Source organism: Phycodurus eques, chromosome 9, assembly GCF_024500275.1.
Source record: "Phycodurus eques isolate BA_2022a chromosome 9, UOR_Pequ_1.1, whole genome shotgun sequence".
In the NCBI taxonomy this organism is placed as follows: Eukaryota; Metazoa; Chordata; class Actinopteri; order Syngnathiformes; family Syngnathidae; genus Phycodurus; species Phycodurus eques.
In genome coordinates, this window is record NC_084533.1 from 28,939,443 (window position 1) to 28,961,948 (window position 22,506).

Here is a 22,506-nt window from a genome sequence, read left to right on the forward strand (position 1 = left end):
GAAGGCCACGTCCATGAAAGCGGACTTCACCTGCCACCAAAGCATCCCGGTTCATCTGCACGCATAGCGAAATCGAATGCTGGGGTTCGGGGTTGTCACCTTGCATGAACTCTTGATGGATTTGACGGACGTTTGGAATAAAGGACAAATGTAAGCAAAAGCCCAATTTCTGCCAGATATCTCACCAAGATATAAATCCGCATGATTGCAGCCATAACGCTTAAATCACCCTCCTGCATAATGACAAACGTGGAGCGAGCCCGCTCCAGTTCTCGGAGGCTCAGTCGAACCCTCGTGCTTGATTCCACTTCTACTTCCTTCCATTCACGCCCTTGTACTCAACGGCCTTGGTTCGCCGCCTCTCCAGCGCATACCTCAAGATTTCTACATTCTCTGCCACCTGCTCCCACCGCAAATAACAATGTCACCTGCAAACATCGTTGTCCAGGCAGACCCCCGTCTGACCTCATCTGCCAACGTGTCCGTCACCGTAGCAAACAAGAAGGGGCTGATTGATTGAGCTGCAATTAAAAACATCTTATCTTCTCATCCCGGTCTGGCATTGCCACGTCACCAACTCCCATGAGTCCATCCATCCATCCATTTTCTGAGTCGCTTCTCCTCACTAGGGCCGCAGGTGTGCCGGAGCCAATCCCAGCTGTCATCGGGCAGGAGGCGGGGTACACCCTCAACCGGTCGCCAGCCAATCGCAGGGCACACACAAACAAACAGCCATTCGCACTCACATCCACACCTGCGGGCAATTTAGAGTTGTCAATGAAGCTACCACGCATGTTTTTGGGATGTGGGAGGAAACCGGAGTGCCCGGAGAAAAGCCACGCAGGCACGGGGAGAACATGCAAACTCCACACAGGCGGCCCTCAGAACTGAGAGGCGGACGCTCTAACCGGGTCTGCCACCGTGCCGCCTCCCATGAGCCGTATCGAGTAATTTACACCTCGCGCAATACAAATAAATCCATATGCCTCCTCAGGGTACTGGAGGACCTGTTGCGCATCCATGCATCCGTCCGTTTTCTAAGCCACCTTTCCCATTCAGGGTCTCCGGGAGCCGGCGGCCGATCTCAGCCTGACTCCGGGCAAAAGGCAGACTCCACCCTGGACCGATGGCCGGCGGCCGCTCACTGACACCGAGCGGCAGCTGACCCCACGCTGCCCCGCAGCCAAAATCCGGCCCGCCGCGAAAGCAAAAGCAAACCATGCGTGTGAACTTCCAGGATTCCTGCTCAAATCTCTACCAAACCTTCCAATTGTCATACGTCATAAATGATAAGGTTGACATAATGCAAGCATTGCTTTGTTTCTTTACATTACCTTGAACAATAGTTGAACAAACTGTTATCCTTGGCTTCTGATTTCAAAAGTAGTTATCCATCAATTCGTTGTGTCTATGTAAAAATATGAGGAGGCGATGAAACATTTATGGTTCCACAGTCATGACGATCCTCTGAGGGAATGGGGCCCGCCACAAAAATGACCTTGATACCCCTGACGTACATAGTTTTTTTTAATTTATCAATAACACACAGAATTATTTCAATGAATTTCCGGCAAATGTCTTCTTTCAGAGGTGTTCTCAACGTGCAGCTCTTCGCAATAATCGCTACCCAAGAAGTAGCTTTTATTTTCAAAAAGGTTCATGACTCCTGTCCTCGATGATGCAGCAAGCTCAGTCCGCAGAATTCAACTACTAATTGATCATTGCACCCATTTGTAAAGAACATGACGGTAACATCGATATGTGTAGCTTAGGCTTTTTGCTTACATATTAGCCATGGGAACACCCAAAAAATAAATACATATTCTTATCAAACTCTTTTCAAGTTCAGTTTCACTGCCAAAGGGGACTCAAATAGTCCAGTAAACCGGTAGATAAATACTAAACAGCGAGCTCCATTTGCTCAATATGGTTTGAATTTTTTTGGCTCCTTGAGAGATTTAACGTCCAAGGTAAACACGGTCTCTCGCATCGAGTCAGCTCCAGCTTCCCCTCGAGCGTGAACACGATACGTGCTCCGAAATGGATGCACGGAGCCGCCGATGCCGGCGGCGTTGCGCCACCGCCTGCTAATTAAATTACTCAAGCATGGCTCTCCATCCCTGACAGATATCACAATTCCTCATTTCGTGCTTGCCTCTACTTTGCACGTTATCTTCTTATAGCCTTCAAAGCAAAAAAAAAAAAACAATAAGAATAAGAATAATAATGACGAGTGAGTGAGGGAGACGAGGTGGTAATGACAGTTCCTATGTGCATAAAACAGTCCCTTAAATTGTTTTGGCATATTTTCCAAGACAATTACATTTGTGTTTATCATGGATTTATGATTTACAGAAGGCCAATAACCTTTTTTTCTTCTTTGCAAATATTTATCTCATCATTCCCCAGTCTGTCTTCAAACAAGAAATTGACATCAATCAGTACTACAAGGCACGAACTGAACAATAGATTTCAACTTGCAAGTAGGAATGCAGAAGCAAGAAGTGAGCAACCGAGTGAGCGCTGAGACAAAGTTGTGTGAAGGGCAACCAAACAGAAACGCGACAAATATTCAAGAAACACAAATGAAATGCACCCAAAAACACCAACTACAAATAATTGAACAGTCCAAACAATAAGAACCAAGCTGTCGGAAAATGGTGGGATTTGTTGACATTCAAGAACGTGGACATTTTAGAAGGATTTATCATAATTAAAAGAAAACAAAAAAACAAATGCACTGTAAAGACATATTTTGTTTTATCAATGCAATTTTCGTGAACTAAGATCTCCTAACCCCAAAAACTAGCAAAAATCTAGCTGTAACAAAATACTCTCATGAAAAACGAGTTGAACAAAAACAGCCAAATTGATCTCTATTGAGCATCGTATTGTAGTGGCACAAAACAGGAAATCCTTCACTGTAATTACATTTGGAGCAAACGGTTTTCAACTGACACAAGTTTCTGCTGGCTGGCAAACCCGGCGGAATTGCGGCAAACAATTCTGGTGTGAGAGAAAACAAACAAGCGCCCACACGCAGCTCAATAGAAAAGTTGCTCAAAAGATTGTGGGGGCAGCCTGCCCAGGGCCACAGACACCTTCACCAGCTGGTGCAGTAAGGGGGCACCCCGCATCATCAAACACTCAAGCCACCCCGCACGCCTTCTCTTCCATCCGCTCCCGTCAGGCAGGAGGCTACAGAGCATCCTGAGCGGCACCACCAGGCTGTAGGAACAGATTCTTTCCAGGAGCATTGAGACTGTTCAACTCAAACAGGGCTCTGTATCCCCAACGTGTCGGTATGACAAATAAATGACTTGAGTCCTCTCTTGAGAAACTTATCATGGGTAGCGTTAACGGCCCCACCTGTCGGAGAAGTGTGACGGCCAGAAATCTTCTCAAACTGTCGCTGAACGTCTTGCCAGGCAGCAATTTTGCAACGCTGCTGCAATGTCAATCGGCGAGCCGTGGTCAGGAAAAGCTACGCTTACGAGAAGGCCGAAGCCTACCAAGTGAAATGGTGATGACCTCACATCTGCCCGAAGTGACTTTTGGGACACACTGTATTTGAAGGAACAATCAAAGCGATGACATCGGTGGATACATCTTCGGTAAAACCTCCGTAACGGAATATATGATAGTTTTGGGATGATAACCTAACCTCTACTGTTTAAGCCTTAAGTTTCTTTACAGTTTGCGTCGAGCAGATGATTGATGCTTGTGTGTCAAAATCAGAACGCTCAGCAAGTCCTTCATCTCTGAATTATGCAAATCTCAACGTGAAATATTCATGCAATGCTTTAACGACATTTTGAGTTGGCGCAACGTTGCATTGTTTTTGTTCGCTACCTCCTGATAGCGGCTGAGAGGAATACAAAGAGGAGATTCCAGGTTCGTAAGTAGCCGTCCTTCATCGGCAAGCCGCGATGGAGGCGACATGTCGTACAATAATTACAATCATTCACCTTTGTTTTAGCTGCAGGGATGAACAACAACAACAGTGCCGATGGTGACGTCGAAGCTTACCGGCCATACAATTCATTTCATAATTTAAGAGACTTATCAAATGTGAAGGGGAAATTGTGGCGGCGCTGAACACACAAAGCCATCGTCTGCTCATATTAAAAACATGTTTGCAGACAATAAAGCGGTCTGTTGAGCGGAGGCTTAACGAGGAAAGAACAAAACGGCGCGCGCCGTGCATTCAAGCTGTGGTGAAGGTTGTCTGCGGCCCGTTGGGCTGGCCTGCTCAATCCATCCCGTTTGAAATGGAATTCAATTAGTTGCCCGAACGCGGGAGCTTCGCACTCCTTTTGCCGAGCCGCAGACGAGTCGCTCCCGTGACAGAACAACGTTGAATTTGCGCAGCCTGACGGGGTTTCTTTTTCCGAGTCCAAATTCACAAACGGCAGACGAATAATCAAGCTCAAATCCAAAAGAATTGACATGGGAAGATCCCAATCCATTTTGACCCCGTGGGTCCCAAAACGTAGAAAGGGTCGGGACTAGCTGCATTATTTATTGATTGATTTTATTTCTGATAAGTGGACGGCCATTTTGGCAGCCTTTCGCAGACAATAGCGAAGGGGTGTATCTCCTTCTTTGAAAAAGACGACAAACAACATCAGACAGCGGCACCGCTATTGCCAATAACGTCCTCGGGCTTCATTTCCTAATCAGGAGCCTTAATGAAGATGAATGCGTTGCCGGTATTTAGACGTGTGCGTGCGTCGTGCGTGTATCAAGGCGCACACTTTGCATTTAATGAGTCTTTCATTGAAGCAATTGGCAGCCGTTGTATTGCATACATTTTCTCCAAGCTGTCATTGTGAATTGTTTCATGATTTCGCTGTTCGAAGGTGGCCGCGCGCTTTCGTGCGCTGACACGTTGAACTACTTTGACGACTGAATGTGAGCAAAATGAAGGATTGCTGAGCTATCGGCCGATTGGACGAATGACTTGACCTGGATTTCACAGTACTTCATTCTAATGTATGCGTCTGTCGAATTGGACGGTTCAACCTGAAAAATTCATATTCATATCATTACAAATTCGACCAAACATTTGGTGAACAAATGCTTTTAAAATGTGATGAGAACAATTGAACACTTTTTTTAATACAGCAACAATACACACACACACGAGCACAATAATAACATGCTGCAGGTGCTCATAAAGCCTTCGAGCGAGAGTCAAACAGTTGATTAAGCAGCGATCAGGCACTTTGAAGACCCACCGATTATTTCTGAAACGCACACCAGCTCGCTAGATCACCTGAAATCCGCACGCTTGATTACACTCCCAAATGATCCCATTTCCCATCGCCCTAAAAATCCCCCAAATCCCAAATCGCTGATCAAATACTACTACTACTACATCCGATTTTAAATTGCCAATGCACGCATCTTCAATATGCTTGAATCTTTCCACTACGATGTGAACTCATGCACATGCACGCTCCTGTTCTCAAAATCCTTAGGATGTCTTCAGAGCAGGATTTGTTAGTTTGATGATTGGATGCTGCTGATAATATGGTAACCAGAGATGGGAGATACATATTCAGTATATTCTATATCAGTGGTTCTCAAACCTTTCCCACCAAAAACAAATACTTAGCTCCACAAGTGCGCCACAACGACCGGTGGTCATCGGAAATGTCATAGCGGGTTTATTTTCGAGACGTACATTTAAATATTTAATATGTCATACTAGCGGAGACAAGTTTTTTGGACGTACTTGGCAAATAAAGATGATTGCGATTCTGATTCTGATTCCGATGTTGTATGATCATTTTTAATACTGTAAGTCACTAACATTAGGTTATGCAGTTTTCATATTAAAATTGTGGTTAAATATAGGAAAAACACAAGTCAAATAAAAATTTGAACCCAAAAAAAATGTTCTATAAGAAATGACTATGTATTGAACAAAGAAGTTAAATACAACTGAACAGTATTGAGGCAGTGATTCCAGTTGCGTAACGGCACTTTTCCAAACAATTAAAAAAAGAGGGAGTCATGTTGTCCGCTGGTGAATAGAACGCCACTATTCATATCAAAGGAAGAATTCGAATCAGACTTCTTCTTCCTGGACACGTACAACAAGAGTGAACTTTTAAAAGATGACGCATAAAAGGAGACTGTCCTCAGGACACGCTAAGCGAAAGACCAAAAACTCCAGAAGGAAACGGAACCTTTCAAAGTTCAATATAACTTAACTGTTATAGAATTAATCATACCCAAGGCACGTACGGTGTACTGCTGCTGATAAAAAAAAAAAAAAAAAAAAAAAAAAAAAAAAAAAGATTTTTAAAAGAGGTCATTGTACTTCGGGGTTTACAATGCTCATTTCTGAAAGCTTGAAAGTATTACAGTATATTGTTAGGAGCTTTTCTGTACCGCCGACGTTTTTTTACTACCCGTCTTCTTGAGATGGGCCGTCGGGACTCGGACGAGAGACTCGGACGCCTTCTGAAAGCCACGGGACAAGTATTCTAGTATCAAGCATTATTTCCACGTGTACAGTGGCAGTTCCCCGCTTAGAATATGCGCAACTACATTTCCCATCATTCCCCAAACCCCCTCCCTGCATTTCTTCCACAGAGGGCAAATCCACAAGGAAATTTGTGAACATTCTTCGGCAACGGTCACGCACTTAACTTTCATCCTGTGATCATAAGGCAACAGTCCCGGGCCCTTTTCAAATGTCGATAAAACGCACGCGGACTCGTCTCCGTCCCTTTCGTCTCCTGCGCCTCCTGACCTTCACGAAACGCCAGCAGCCCTCTTGTCGAGATGGCAGCGTTTTCAGACGATGCGTGAGATTTGGCAAAGGACTCGTCCTTGTTTGTTTGGGATGGACGAGCGCCTCGTTGTCACAACGCCCTTCCCCACTTCGCCGCAGACAAAAACAAACATTGTTCAACAAGTCATTGGGCTGGCATAGCAGTATAAATAACTAAAGGATTTGAAGGCATCGGTTCAGGTCGGGGTCTCCCGCAAAGGTTGACTGGAGGAAACCGTTGTTGAAAGTTTCACCTTCAATCCAAAGGGCTTCTTCAGTTCAAAATGTTTTGCGCGTGGACCGGGGTCTCCGTACAGACGGATCCGGTCTGCGTTGTCCGGTGCAGGCAGCGGCAGGCGCTTGATCTTCTCCTTTAACGAGGCAAGGTGATATATTTATAGCTTTTAATCATCGATTCGTGACTTTGTCTGTGAACTTACGAGCTCATCGTTTGCATTCGTGAATCCCGTCCTTCGTCTGTCGATGCCTCCCCAAAAACCAAAAAAACAAAAAACCAATAGCGGGAGATAAACTGATCAACATCCCACATGAGCTTTAGCCCGACAATGTGGATGCAGTCTCCACAAGCAATCTAAGTTCTTGTAGCGGATGCACAATAGACTTTTGAAAGGGTCTTTAACAGGCTCCACACTTGAGTTGACGAGCAACAAATGTGTGATTCGATTGGCTGGTGGGCATTTTGTGACCTAAGCAGCTGCATTTGATGCTTTCCCCTCGAGGCATGTTCAAGATGCAACAAATGATTTGCATCTAGAAGCAGGGGCATTTATAACTCCAATTAGTTATTGATCGTATTAGGCTGATAGATTCGGCCACTTTTCAGGTATTGATTCCAGCCAACAATTGGGAACGCTCTTTTCACATATTTATACACCCCAAATGAATGAATGACCCGGTTACCAATGAGACCGCATCTGCACGCATTGACATCGCCGCATTTGTATCACGATGTTGAAAATGGGCTGAAATTGAATATCAGAATTCCGATCCCCTCTTGTTCCGGCGAGGGCCTACAAAGCTTGTCAGCCGTCGGATGACACCTAATCCAAGGATGATTGCTTTGAAAGTGGCTGGTGTCCTGTGTCACTTGTCCTCCCCATCATCATAAACGAGACACCAGACACACACACACACACACACGCAGTTAGACCCATATGAGTCACTAATGCCAGAGGACAAATAGTGTAGCTGAAGCATTTACACAAGTTTGCTGCGCTGTGTGGTTTCGGGTTTACTAAACGCCTGTGACAAAGGAAATAATAAATGACTGTAAACCTTTCGTCAGTGTGGGATGGCCTTCTTTCTCAACAGACGGCCTGGAGAGATCACGCGCAGCACCCACAGCACCGATTGTAATAGCTACGAAGGGAGAGCACAAATAATGCACTTCCCTTTGTGGGATTAAGATTCTAAAAATAACGCAACTTTAAAAAAAAAAAATATATATATATATATATATATATAAAGTCTAAAAATGGGATTTGAAGTTCAAGGTTTTTGATACTATTACAACGGGAGAGGGATCGGTGAACAGCGGAAGTCTGAGCGATTGATACACCGCTTAAAATGGTTTAGAATTGCCTCTAGATGCCACAAGATGGTGACAAAGGATCGCTCTTGTTTAAATGGAGCTCCTCAACTCACTTGATGGCACCAGGATGTTTTTTAAGCAACAAACAGAGGATTGGGTCCAACTTAAATCTGCAGACAGGTGAATCTAGGAACGTGCTGGGAAACACTGTATTGTTGTTCTTATCGAGCCATTTAGTCGGCTTTGTAGTCTCAAAACAAAAAGTCACTTTGCTTCACCGCTGTGGCCAAGTCATGTGACCAAAGAGTTCCTCCAAGGTCATAGCATGCACATGCACTGATCTTGAGGTCAAAGTGTGTTTTGTAGAAAACCAGATTTTTTTGTGGTTTAAGAAATGAAACGCGTCAGTTCCGCCGTGCGCCGTGCGGACCCTGTCACATGACGTTCAGAATATGTTTCATTGGAGAGCTAAAAAAAAAAAAATGTCATCAGGTTCTAGAGCATTCTGTATTGGGGCTCCAATACTCTGGAACGTCCCGCTCGCAGAAATGAAAGCAGCTACATCTGGAAAAATTTGTTTTTTTCTTTTTCTTTTACAACTAAACCGCATCTGTTCTGAAAATAGTCTCTTGCCCTGCCTTGAATTTTGTCCAGTTTTACTGCTACCTCTCCTCTCCCCTTCACTCCTCCCGGAGAGCGGGCGAGGTGGCGATGATGGAAGTGGGGCCGTCGCTGTAAGGATCACGCATCGAGATCTTTTCCCCTACCCAGATGGGGGTCTATACCAGACTGCTTGAGATTTTTTCGTGACTCAAAATCTCCAGGAGACCTGCTGGTCGAACAGTCATTTCATCAACTGTGCGCTTGTGTTTCGTTCTCACTGAGAGCGGAAATGGTGCAGCTTTGGCTCCAGAACCACCATTTGTGGAAAAGAAGGAAAGAGAGAAAGAAAGAAAGAAAGATAGATCTCTATTTGTAGAGGTCTCAAACAAAACATCAACACTGGCTCAGGTAGCAACCTATAGATTCCACACAATTGCTACCAGCTTTACCAACAGCCGCGGCTCCCGCTGGACTCGCTGCAGCTCGGATGACATTGAGACAGATCTCGAAACTCCAGAGTAATTAATGAGCCCAGTGTGCGTCGAGGGGCGGAGCTGCCCAAGGAGGGATGAGAAGAAGAAGCGGGGCTGCAAATGAGGAAGCTGTGTTTAATTAGACCCATACGGAGTCCGGCCTGTCCCGTGGGACCGGCCCGTCCTACGCGAACTCTTGCGCGCACCAGGTACCGTTAACATGAACGTCAAGATAATGAAGAGAAAACAACGCATATTGTGACCGCGCAGAGAACGCGATCGCAGTGCCGATCAAGACCATCTGGCGTCGTGAAGAGCTTTTACCACCGAGTGCCTGGCGTCAATCCATATTTGACTATTTTGAACAAAACCAGGAAACTGAATTGACCTTTTGAAGCTCCAATTTGAGTCAGTTCACTGGGCTTCAAGTTGGAAATGTATCAAGCATGACATCTAACCACGTTCAATCAATCCTTGATACATTTTGAAAATGGATGGAAAATCATTCTATTTTAGCATTACAAATGGCAATTCCATGAAAGAGCGACATTTGTTGTATTCCTCAATGTTATTCATTCATGTTGTTCATTTTGGCATAAGCTTTACACGAGCTGAGTCGAATTCATTTGCTGAACACACAGTTGCATGCGGTGAACCCGGAGTAAAAGCCAGTAATATGTGTGAGCCACGGAGCTTAACATCCATCTGGCAGACGGAGGGAGGTGTTTCTGAGGCTCGGGGACCATCGGCTCCGGGACGGAGGCGTCATGGAGCCTTTCGTAAAGGTGTGACGGCGAACCCCAGCCGCAATACGGGCAGCGTCGGTCTCCGTCTCCAGCAGCGCGACTCGCCGTCATCCAAATCCGTCCCGCTCCGCAGCGCTGCAGCCTGTTCGACAAATGGACCCTGGATTTTCGGCCTTTCGCCTGTAGAAATAGACAATATACACTGTAGAATATATATATATATATATATATCATTTAATAAAGCTCAATGCAAAATCGGATTTTTATAAAGAGGCTGATCATGCATTTGGATTGACACCTTTATATCGAATAACGCTTAGAACGCTATGCAAATGTACTATAGTAAACTGAGAGACATTCCTAATGTTTTGTCTCTTTGTGGCACTTAAATAAGGCGACCAAAACAACACAACACACATTTGACACATTGTATGGACAAGCTAATATTATACAAACGGCCATCCATCCATTTTCTGTAGCACTCATCCGCAGTAGGTTCGAGCGTATCGCGGCTGACTTCAGGTGAGAGGCGGCGGACAGGTGCACCGCAGATTGGTTGCCAACCAATCGCGGGGCTGTCGCAACACCGCCATCGATGAATCAGATCACGCGCGGAAAATGCGGAAAAGTCAACGGTAGTGCAAATTGGCCGCTCACGGTACGTGCGCACGCGGCGCCATTGGAGCCGAGACCGCCACTGCCAGTGAAACCAGATGTGCTGGACACGCAAATCGATTCATGGGATAAAAGCAAGGAAGCAGTAGCCAAAGTGTGAAATCTGTCAGCACGGGCATGACTCGTTTGGAGCTGATGCAACGGACCGCCGCCGCATTCCATCTCCGGAGGGATGCCGTGACCGCCCTGCGTGACTGACAACACACACGCGCAGTTTGCGAGCGCTTGCCCTTTGGATATGAAAGTAGACCGCAGCAGGACAATTGCAACGCAAGGATGGAAAGCCAATCCCCGTAGGAGAGGCGGAGGGCAGTTACCGTGGCAACTAGGCCTCCGGTGACAACAAACTAACAAGTGGGCGGACAGCTAAATATTCTGGTTGATTCCTCAAGGACGTCTCATCAATGGGCTACTGGAAATATTTTACTTGACCGCACAAATTGTGACTCGACACCAACGTACGCAATTGCATTATTTTGCTCATCAACTAGTTGAGGCGCCCGCGACCTTAGTGCGGATAAGCGCGATGGGAAATGGATGGGTGAACTAGTTAAGCTACAGAGTATATTTGATTCACATCGAGTTAAGTCCCAAATGATTCATACCGGTACATGGGGGAATTTGGGGGAATTCATGTTTTCATTTGTCGATGAGTGAATTTCTGGTTGGTGACGAGACGAGGGAGTGACAAGAGACTCTCTAGAGTCAAGGGTCAAATCAGCCGGACCGGTTTTCATGACTGTCGTGCCATGTTTTCTCCCCTTGAGGACGACTGCCTTGACTTTGTTCCGTACTAAATTTAACGCCTTGGAGATTCTTTTGTGGGCTTCTCCTGACTGATTCCTTTCAACAATGAGATTGCTCCGATGCCGCGGAAGCTCTCTGCGGACTCCGGCTCGTGCTACGAGATCTGTCCGAACAGCTGAACTTTATTTGGGGTCCGTCCGCTTTAAATGGTGGCAGGTGCGCGTTGAGCCGCATTTAACATGTTTGACTGTGATCGGTGCATTCTGAGCACAGCCACATCCCCAGTTATAAGAGGGTGTGCACACTTGTGCAACTACATCATCTCAGTTGTTTACTCCAAACTATTGTTTTCCCGACTGAGAAGCTACGGGTCACGTTAATGGTGGGGAAAAAGCGTGGAAGGTCCTGGTGTCTTTTTGTTACGTATATGTCAAAAAGCTGACATTTGGACAGGGAAGTGGAGACTTTTGATATCCACGCTAGTTTGAACTCTTCTGTTTGTTCTGCAAATGTAATCTGCGGTCTGACCACACGGGAAAATCCTCACATTTCAGCCTCTTTCCATTTCCTCTTCTTTGTGTCCGTCATACGAGCGCGCGGCGACGGATCAAACCGATTGCTGATTCGCCGCCACAGCGAACACATCCGCGAGCGCTTGAAACGCTGCGTCAGCGGATATTCAAGACGGCCATCGGCAATGAATGATCCATTTCAAATAACTACACCCACCCTAATGTCAGTTTTGTGTGTCTGCTTTGATAACAGCCCATCAAAGCAACCAGCGGCGCACGACTCGAAAAGTAAATGTATGCAAAACGACGGCAGCACTTTTCTTGTCTCGATCGATCGATCGATCTGCAGTACAAATTGCGCTACTCCTTGGAACACCGTTGCCAGCAGCAGCAGCAGCAGCAGCGACAGCGACACTGTGGGCAGAACGTCACTCAAAGTGCATGTAAATCTTTCTCGTGCGGCTCGTCTTTGGGTCAGATATCCTTAAACATCAACAAGCGTCATGAAAAATCATCCCCGATATTTTGGAGATCGATTGAAAAGGGAAGAAAGATGGAAGAGGAAAGTGTTCAGTGCTGCCATTTTAGCGATGAGCAATTTGTAATTATATCAAACATTGGAAAATAATAACATCCATCGCATGAACTGATTTGAGCTCGTTGACTTCTATAATCGTAAGTACATTAGAGATTGTTAGTCGCTACGAACTCGACTGATCATGATTTGACTTTTTAGAATGGGGAGCTTTGCAAACACAATCCTTCCCCCCCCCCCCCAAGTCCCTTTAGGACCAGTAAGCGGATCCCAACAAATTCCGAGTGTGCGTGTCATACAACAGCCACACGACGATGCGGGAGTTCATCTCTTTGCAAACAGATGTGTTCCAAATGGCAGCTTCCCGCCAGTGGCAAGAGAGGCGGGGCTTAACCAGGAAAGGGAGGAGAGCAATGGCGGCGGGCCGCACTTTCGAGCCCAACGTTGCCACGCCGACATGCTCAATCTTTCACCTCATGACCACGACAGCAACTCTCCCCCCCCCCCCCCCTTGAAAATTGTGCACCTCTCGAGCCATGTTAAAATGGATACAATTCTTTCTTTTTTAAAGGCGAAATGATCTCGGAGAGCGTGACGACTGTCTGGAAGGAACACAACGCCCAGATCAGATAAGACCGTCGAGCCGCAGTTGTCGGTTCAAATCCGGGCTCCGGCCATCCTTTGTGTTCTTGTGCTGGGCTTTCCTTGCTTCCTCCCACAGTCTCCAAAAACATGCCTATTACATTGAATCGTATCCTTAATTGCCCAATGTAAGCGTGTCCTTGGGGCAAAAACTGGTCTTTACAATTCTACATCGCATGAGACTTTTCCAACTTGAGTTGGATCCCTACCTTTTTCAAAGCACTGCTGCAGTGGGCGCAGTCTTTCCTTGACGAGCTGTCAAATGCAGGACTACCAAAGCTGTGCTGTAAAACCCCACAGCGGCGCCGTTCCCCTTGCTGCTCTGCCAGCGGCTGTCAGAAATGGATCGAGGGCAGCGCTCGCAAGACGCCAAACGGACGGAGACAAGAGGCAGAAACAGAAGAAGGGCGGCGGATTACTCGCGTCTGGTGAGGCAACATCGGTGGACTCGTGCCAGTAAATCAGCAGCGACACCTGAGCGACCTCCGGCCACTGATGACAAGAGAAACATTGCAACACTGCCCTCTGTCGGGCACAAAGGGAATGGTGAATTACGAGTCATCGACTGCTCTCTAGTGGACGATGTGAACGGCTGCAAATCCGCTGAAAGGAAACTTGAACTTTATTGACATGTCGCGACACGTTGCCTCGTCGCAGTCATGGCGAATACGCACTTGCCATTTGACTTGAATTCAAACTGTCTGCAAAGGAGCTTGCAACTTCATTCGAGTATCACGGGGCCATCTTAAGGCCTTATTAGTTTTCCATCACTTGCGCATAATTCCATTCATTGTGATTGTCGAGAGCAGAACGTAGCTCTTCTGTCCGTCCTAAGATGACAATTCATTGTGTGAATGCTGAAGAGGAATTTCTCCGGCACTAAAACATGCATAGGCTATTATTATGATGATGATGATGATGATGATGATGATTATTATTACCTACACCCACTTCTTGAGAATGTCCAAAAATCCAATTACTATAAAAACATTTTGGGTGCAGAAAAACGTGTGAATGAAGGCTCTTGAGTATTCACACTGCTTCCTCATTCCAACTTCAAAATGTTTCACCCCCCCCCCCCCCCCACACACACACGCACGCGCACAAAACCACATTCAGGTAAATGAGATATAAAACAAGTTTGCCCTTTTCCTGCTATTCCAAATTCCTTTTGGTATTACGGTCCAAAAGTTCAACCTTGGTTTCAAAATTCAGCAAAAACACAAGGAAAATCTCCCGAACACATTTGGGAAAAGCTGTTCTGTGTGCAGTTTCGGCGTGTGCCGAGTCACAGCACCACATTGTTGCACTTGTCATAAAATAAGGGAAAATATGTCATTTGAAGTTATCCCCTTGTTTTATCATCGAAATAATAAAATGACGGTTGGACGAAAGGAGATATCATTCGACGTTTGGAAATCATTAAAGCCAATTGAAAAAACAACAAACCTTTTCTTGTGCTTTTATTTGGAAAAACTCCGCGACCAAGTAAATAGTTACGTGCTTTGGATAAAAACAAAAAGCCGGAAAGATTTTGGACTGAGACGACACCACAAAGTGAACGTATTGTGTATGACGGACTTATTATCTCAGAGCCGTAAATCAAACTTATACAAAAACAAAAGACTTCTTTGTAGAGCAACAAAATCGTCTTTTTCGACCCGTTTGAGAAAAATACAGAATGTGGATGTGTCTGCAGAATAACAAGGAGCGACTGGGAAGTGTCACATTTCAGTGGCGGATTTTGCTGCTCAGTGTCCGTAGAGAGACACGGCAACCTTTGCGAAGTGCCGGATCATTATTTCCGCAACCGTACCGAAAGCCGTACGATCGTTTGTTTTTGGTGTTTTCGTTAATCGAGCATCGCAGTGAGGTGTTTTCCATCCAAACTGAATGGAGAGCTCCGAGATGGCATTTCGCTTTCCGAGCGATCGTTAAAGGTCATCCTTCAAACGTGGCGCTTATTGACGGCCGCATTGTGTTCCTCTGAGGTGACATCACTCCAGGGAAAAACTGAAGGCGCATTCAGCGGCCGCGTGAGTGAAAGCGCAACTCTCAGGTCGGAATAACGAACAGGCGTCAGAAATGATTGCCGCCGTCTTTGGCCGCATCGCTGGTCGTGGCATCGTCGGCCTTGGAGCTCTGGGAAAAGAAACGCATTGAAAAGAATCAACATACATTTATAGATTGATGTGATGTACTGTTTTGGTACATTAGGATGTCATCTGACACAATACAGTCCGGTGTTAGATCAAATGTATTGAGCTACCGTTTTGTCTTAAACATCATGTTCAGTGTAGTAAGTAAGCATTTACAAAACATCATGATGATTATCATACTGTATGTAGCACAGTCCTGTAAGAGGTTGTCTATTTCTATAAATCTATACAGTATGCAGGGCTTTTTTGTGTGTGTGTACTCGGAGAGCAAGCGCCTTATTAATATCTGTGTTTTGGCCATATTTTCAAGAGCGTGATATGAGATTGAAAATCGGCCAGGCAAATATCGGAGTACATGACAGCGAGTTGCATTGCATTGATTTCTTCTGGGCGAAATCACGCACTTCCGCTGCTTCACGGCGAAGTGCACGAGGTTTATTATCAACAAACGGTGACTAAATATCTTCATGAAATCTGACCTTTGATTAACAAATATAATCTAACAGAGGGAAATGAGCAATGTTTCTATCGGTGACGTATATTTCCCGGACTGGATGATGCGGTGAGTCCACCGGAGCCGTCGTTAAAAAACACCACCCAAAGGTTCAGCAAGCCGATCCGATATTGGGATTCTTGCGGACGTGGCGGCCTCGGTCTACCTTGGACTTGAAGAAGAGGGCGATGACGCCTTTGGAGCGTCTGTCCGCCGTTCGGTCCGAGGTGACGCAGAGGGACACGGACTTGCTGTCTCTCCTGGCTCGGGCGGTCTCGGCCTCGTCCGCCCCGCCCGCCGCCGCCGCCACAGACAAACCTGCGATACGTTACGATATGATATGTCGCACGAATGCCGCTTTCCTCACGAAACCCGTTCCATACCTGTAATGGCGGGCAGAGACCTGGAGTTGGCGCCGCTCAGCCGTGCGTTTCCGTTATTGGGGTCTGACAAGTTGGTGTCACTCCGGAACTCCTGCTTCTTGGACAGCTTGGCGACAAAGACGACCGTGAAACGCCCGCATCGTCGGTCGCTCGGCGCGCCGACGGCGATGCGCAACACTCACCCGTTTGCAGTCCAGAGTGTTGGCCTGCTCTCGCTCCTCCGTGATGAAGATCATGCTACTCCTCTTCCTCTTCTTCTTACTCTTCCTCAGTTTGACCTCGGAGTCGCCCACGGTCATAAGGTCGTCGTCCCGCGTGCTGGCGCCGAGGCTGCCGACGCACGACTCGGAGGGGAAGTCCCTGCAAAGCGCAAAAGGAAGATTTCGGGTCTTCCCCCAAAAAGTGGGCAACGCATTGCGTGTTCACGAAGAGACCGCGCGCACTGTCGGTTGGCGCGCGGCAAAAAAGTGTTGCGGCGCGTCCTATTTCAGAGGATTTTGCGCTTCAGGTAGCTCTGAACATCATTTCCGGGCGGGCGACGCACACGCATAAATGCGCATACTCGACAAGCACTTCAACGGAACCAAACGTGATGAGAAAGGTCAACGGTCCGCCTTGTATTGATGATTTCTTTTCACTACCTGTCAACGGAGAGCTTGGTCGGCGTCGCACATTCAGAGCCTTGCAGTGAGGAAATGGAGATGACGGAATGACGGACGGATCGCAGCACGGAGCAAGGTCGAGTCGTCGTCCTGTCGTCCAAGTCCAACTGGAGAGACAAACAGTTGAGTAATGCGCATCCCTTTTCTGCATCGCTCGCCGTCCTGCGGTCGCGGGCGTCCGCCCCGGACTGGCCGCCAGCCAATCGGCGGGCAGAGTGGGAATGCGTGCGACATTGCCAAGTTCTTTCTTACCAGCTCTCTGACGCCATACTCCTTCTCCACTTTCTTTTTCAACTGCTTGAAGCATTCCTCCATGCGCTCGTGAAAGGGACGCAGGGCATCGGAGACTCTTTTCCCATGGAGTGAAATGCCTCCGCCCAGCAATGGGATCTATAGACACAAAGATTCAAAAGTGGAGGACAATGAAAACGGTCATGGATTTGAGGCCGGGGCAGCAAGTAGATTGAGCCTTTCGCAATCTGGCACGGTGTCTTCTCAATCTAATTAGGGTAAGAAAGAGAAAACTTTCAACGGTGTACGCAAATTCAAAGAGGCCGCAATTGGAAACGTTTCTTTGTTTTCGACATTTCGATGAGCTGAAATGTAATTTTTGTTTGGTACCTGCCACGCGATGAGGTCTTTAAGACGCAGCAGTTTCTCTTGGTCGTCCGGGTGCTGCTGAGTGTACTCTTCTGTAAAGAAGGCCTGACAGCGAGACAACTCAAACATGGGATGGGTTTCATACACAGTTACGTTATCATAACAATGAATCATATTAGACTGTATACGGACGGTGGGTAGAAAAAGCCGACACGGCCCCGTTCGAAGGCCATCACGAAGATTTCTGCGATATAACCAAATGAGACCAAGAGACATCGTTTCAAAACGTTTTTTTCCATAATGAATGTCACCTATAACCTGTACAACTCGATTGCAAAACAAAATGGGAAAAAGAGGGCAGGCACAGATATGTAAACTATAGGTAAATACTATAGGTTTTGATCTCTGTGCCGAAAGCGATGCTCAATTTGGTCGCCTTCCACGAGTGGATGGCGAGGACAAAAATACGGTTGCGGAAAACGTCGTACAATCGCGACAAGGGAGCTAACCGGGAGTCGCCGTTCACGTGTAAAAATGTATATTTTTGCGCTTTTTTTCTTTCAAGCGTCGTACATGGCGTTGACAAAAAAAAGTAGGCCTCATGAAAATCGGTCGCAGTTGGACAAAACCAAACAAATATGAAGCAACAATAGATAGTGGACACAATGAAACTCAATATCAAAGTAGGGTCTCTTCACAAAGATACTGCGTGACTAATATTTGCTTCTTGTCACAAGCGGATCTGAAGTGTCTTCAAACTCTTAATCCCGTGTAGTTTGACTTAAGAATTACCGAGACCTTTTATTCAGACAGCTGGAAAGTGTTTGTGAAAATTCTTCATCTCCATGATGAAAGAAAAAAAAAGCACAATAGCATCTGCCTCATAGCATAATTGCCCATGTCATCTTTAAGCGGCTCAATGAAAAATGCTAATGCGCTTGCTCGATGTTGTGTATTTTTCTCAATGTCAGTCATCCAGGTCGCGGTCGCTCCGGTTGAATTGAGGGGACGGAACTTTTTTCGTTTTTTCTTGTTTTCCCCAAACTTCCCCCCAAATGATTGAGGGGCAAATCGGCTAACGACATGTCTCCTTTCAGGCCTACTTCTGCTGCGCAAAGGCTAATTTACTCACCTTTTCATATTTGGCAAAGCCTCCCATGACTGCCGGGTCCACGATACCGTTGAGCAGCATGGAGAGGGGGTTGATGGGAAGGCTCCAGTCGGCCTGGTACTGGTTGATCATGGCCAGAATCTTCTCATTGGTGAACTCCATGGTTTCAATGGCGTTCTCCAAAGGGGACAAAGTCGTCTGAAGATGCGGTGACCCGAGTCGAGAGGATGGAAGACGCAAAAGACACATCGTGACAGGGAACGGAGCGGCGTGGGAGAATGTCGGCTTTTGACGAACGAAAATACGCAAAAAAACAATACGTCACATCTCGGAGGTTGGGGCAACCGTACGACTTACGTGTTTTACGTCGGTAGCTTCGAACCAGCGCAGGATTCCCGGCAACTTGTACACCGTGGTGAAGGTTGTACGCTCGATCCACATGGACTTTAGCGGAAGAGCAATTATGTGTGATTAGCGCGGAAGGTCAAAGAATGCATTCCGTATCTACCCGACAGTTGCACTTCCACTTATGACATCGAACCCAAGAGCTTTATCAAAAACTCTGCCACTACGAGATCATACAGCTCAGCTCACTGCTCAATAAAAAAATACAAACTACAAATACCAAACCATAACTACTATCTCTCTGACAATGTCAATCAAAACGTAACATCTTCAGGGAATATTCCAGATAAAGCAATTGCATCAGATCTCATAACATTGTGCAGTCAGTGTAATTATGATGGAGCGTTTCTATGATTACATTGACTGGGAATGTATCATATCAGAGTGCCGATAATGATTAAAACAATGGACTCACGGCGAACTCATTGCTTGGGTCCAGCGGTCCTTTCTTCACAGGTCTGGAATAATGAAAACGCTGCACGTAGTTGGACTTGTAGAAGCTAGACGCAGTCAAACAAAGGTCAGTGTCATTGAAATTCCAAACTCTTTTCCAGTCTTGGCTCACTGCACACTTTCCCCTCTTCAAACAGCACTGACTTGATGATCTGGTCCGGGACCGGCTTATTCTTCAGGCGAGGAGGGATTTCGAGGACAGGCCGCACGGTGAAACACTGAATATCTGTTGCAAATCACTGAGAATTTCACAAGTCAATAGCAAGATGGGCCGCAAAAGTCTGGAAAATGAACCGCCGTTTTGTACGTCACATGAAACCGCTGCATGTCCTGCATATCGGCGCTGGCGGGTGGAAACCTTTTACGTCCAGATGTTTTTTGTTTTGTTTTTGTTTTTGAAGTAAATCGACACAATTGGCCTGTCCCCACACAGTCTATTATTTCTCCATGCATTACTAATACGTTGACATCCATTAAGAATCTTGGACGCAGGAATTAAGTGTCGTACAACTCTGCCTCTCCTCGCTCTGCGGGAGCTGTGCGGCATTATGTCACCTCAAGATTCAAAGTTTGGATGCTTTTTCTTTTTTTTTTAAACAATAACGAGCGAAAAGTATGTTAGACACAATGAAGTAAGCCTGCTTTGTTAAAAACGGATAGCTTCAGCGCAAACGGAACATGGTCGGCCACCAAGGTAAGTTTGACTTTTGCCTATTACGCTGCTGTGCTGTGTCGCCTCATCAGTTGAATTTGTTGCAGACCTTTGAAAAAGCGAGTTGGTTGCTTTTGTAACATATTAAAAGGCTTTTTTGTCTGATCGGGAGTTAGGGTTGATGTCGTTGCGCAATACTGTATGAATGTAAGTTATAACACCAACTTGAACGACGCGGTGCCTGGTAACTCGAGCAAGATGGCGTTGTTGTTGTTGTTTTTTCATTTCCCGATAAGTAGTGATTTTGGAGATGTAAAGGATTCCGCCTGTAAGCGACGAAGTAAGACACATGCAACGCATTTGTAATCAGCGCGCCAAATCCGTCCATTGGTGTAATGTGCTGCGAGGATACACTGGAGGGAAGAGTTGCAGATGTCGTCCCCTGGCTCGGCGGTGGTGTTGAGGCGCACGGCGCTGGGGAACTGGCCCATCAGCTGGTTTTGGAAATCCTCTCTGCGCTCGTATTCTTTACCACGGTGGATGAACACCTTGTTCTGTTGGATCATAAACTGCTGTAAGCTTCGCATTTGCTCTGCATTGTTGATTGTTTTTATTTTGACCATCTTGATTTGGCTCTTTAGCGTTTTTCCGCCCGGCCTTTTACGTTCAACCCTCCTCCGGTAAAAGCTGAAATTGAATTTGTCCTATTCCTTGGCGCAGCACGAGATCAAGCAATCTACTCAAAATTGGAATTGTAAAACGTTCAATCCTATCAGGCGGCATTTTCTTCTTTCCGAAGTGTACGAATCAAGTTTTTTATAGTCTACAATATTGACCTGCTGCATTAAGTCCACAGCTGTTTTTACTGTCCCAATGTAGTGGGCCGGTGTTACTCCACAACACGAATACCCACCCTGAGGAACGGCGGGTAGCCTTGCCCATAATAGCCCACTGCAAAGTAATCCGGTTTGGGCCTCAGAATCTTCATAATGTTCTCGTAGAACTTTGCTTGTTTCTCCTGCACAAAGAGAAAGATGAATGCCTCTCCATCTGCGTCCGTGCGCAGAGGTTGCACGGGCACTCCCCCCCCCGTTTTTATCCGCTCACAAAGCCGCACTCAGCAGAATGCAGGCAATTGGAAGGTGAAAAAAATGAAGTGCAACCCGTCCAAGGTCATTTCTACGTTAGCGAGAGAGCGACTGCAGGAGTCGTGGAAGGCAATGAGTGTTTATTTATGAATATTTCTTCAAAATCTTTTGTTGACTTGACGTTCCGCTGCAAAACGGCACACATTACCAGTCTCTTGCTGAGCAGCTCGTAGTCAAAGATCTCATTCTCATACTGATCGGCAAGTTCCTTGCACAAAGAGATGGCCTCTTCCCACATCTAAACACACACACACACACACACGAGATAAGAAATTAAAAAAAAGACAGCAGCGTCCTTTATTACACCATCTGGTGACAAACAGCCACCAGATGGCCTTCAGGTCATTCGTTTTATGGAAATCTCTGAAGAGTGAAGGGACTCAATCACTGTTTGAGAGAATATAAAGGACTCAGTGGAAAATGAAAATGAAAGTGTCACCAGCACATGGGAAATTGGTTATAAAACTTTGCATTATATTATCACAGCTAGTGTCGTGTATTAACTTTTTCAAAATACAATTTCAACTATTTCCCAAACTATTGATTTGAGACAATTTAAGATGATTTATTAGCATAGCCTCTTTAAATCAAGATAGAACTTGCAGACGTGCAATGAGACAACGCAGACCTTGCCCATGTCAAAGTAGTCGATGATGGTGTCGGAAAGCTTTTCTTTGAGCTGCCGCTGCGTTTGGGAGCCTGGGAACTCAAAGTGGCTGCACAAGTCATCTGACCACTGGCGGGGAAAAGACAGCGGAGAGACGAGACAAGAACACACGTCATGGACGAACGAAGGGGAGCCTTGCAAATGTGACTTTTTTTTTCGGTTTTGAAGATTGATTTCTTCCATTTCTGTTTACATTTTCTCTTGAGTTTTAATCATACAAAAGGGAAATGGTATGCATATGTGCGTGTGTGTGTGTGTATATATATATATAATGGGATATACTGTATGTGTGTATAGTTGAAAGTGTTTTCTGAATAAAAAAAAAATAAGCCTCTTAAATCCTGAAAATGAAGGCCCGCCCTGGAATTGCAGGACTGTGCGGGCGTGTCCGCTGAAGGCGCTGGAGACAGCCTTTCACCTGTCAATCAAATACTACTTCTACTACTGGCTGAAAAACGTGTGCCACGGAGGTTATGCTTAATAAACAGTTAACTTTCCCGC

At 46.1% G+C, this 22,506-nt stretch overlaps 1 protein-coding gene across 1 annotated transcript in view; it reads right to left on the reverse strand.

Moving 5' to 3' along the window:
- Nucleotides 1–14,704: 14,704 nt before the first annotated feature.
- LOC133407349 (dedicator of cytokinesis protein 2-like) overlaps nt 14,705–22,506 on the reverse strand; it is an 87,578-nt gene continuing 79,776 nt past the window's right edge. The window contains exons 37-51 of the mRNA XM_061685137.1: nt 21,967–22,074; nt 21,487–21,576; nt 21,104–21,208; nt 20,603–20,744; nt 19,683–19,764; nt 19,501–19,585; nt 19,038–19,124; nt 18,702–18,878; nt 17,591–17,674; nt 17,222–17,359; nt 16,949–17,076; nt 16,490–16,667; nt 16,308–16,413; nt 16,091–16,242; nt 14,705–15,414 (exon numbers count right to left, since the gene is read on the reverse strand). Coding sequence (XP_061541121.1) covers nt 15,352–15,414; nt 16,091–16,242; nt 16,308–16,413; nt 16,490–16,667; nt 16,949–17,076; nt 17,222–17,359; nt 17,591–17,674; nt 18,702–18,878; nt 19,038–19,124; nt 19,501–19,585; nt 19,683–19,764; nt 20,603–20,744; nt 21,104–21,208; nt 21,487–21,576; nt 21,967–22,074 — 1,725 coding nt within the window. The 3' untranslated portion in view covers nt 14,705–15,351. The remainder of the gene's footprint in view (nt 15,415–16,090; nt 16,243–16,307; nt 16,414–16,489; nt 16,668–16,948; nt 17,077–17,221; nt 17,360–17,590; nt 17,675–18,701; nt 18,879–19,037; nt 19,125–19,500; nt 19,586–19,682; nt 19,765–20,602; nt 20,745–21,103; nt 21,209–21,486; nt 21,577–21,966; nt 22,075–22,506) is intronic.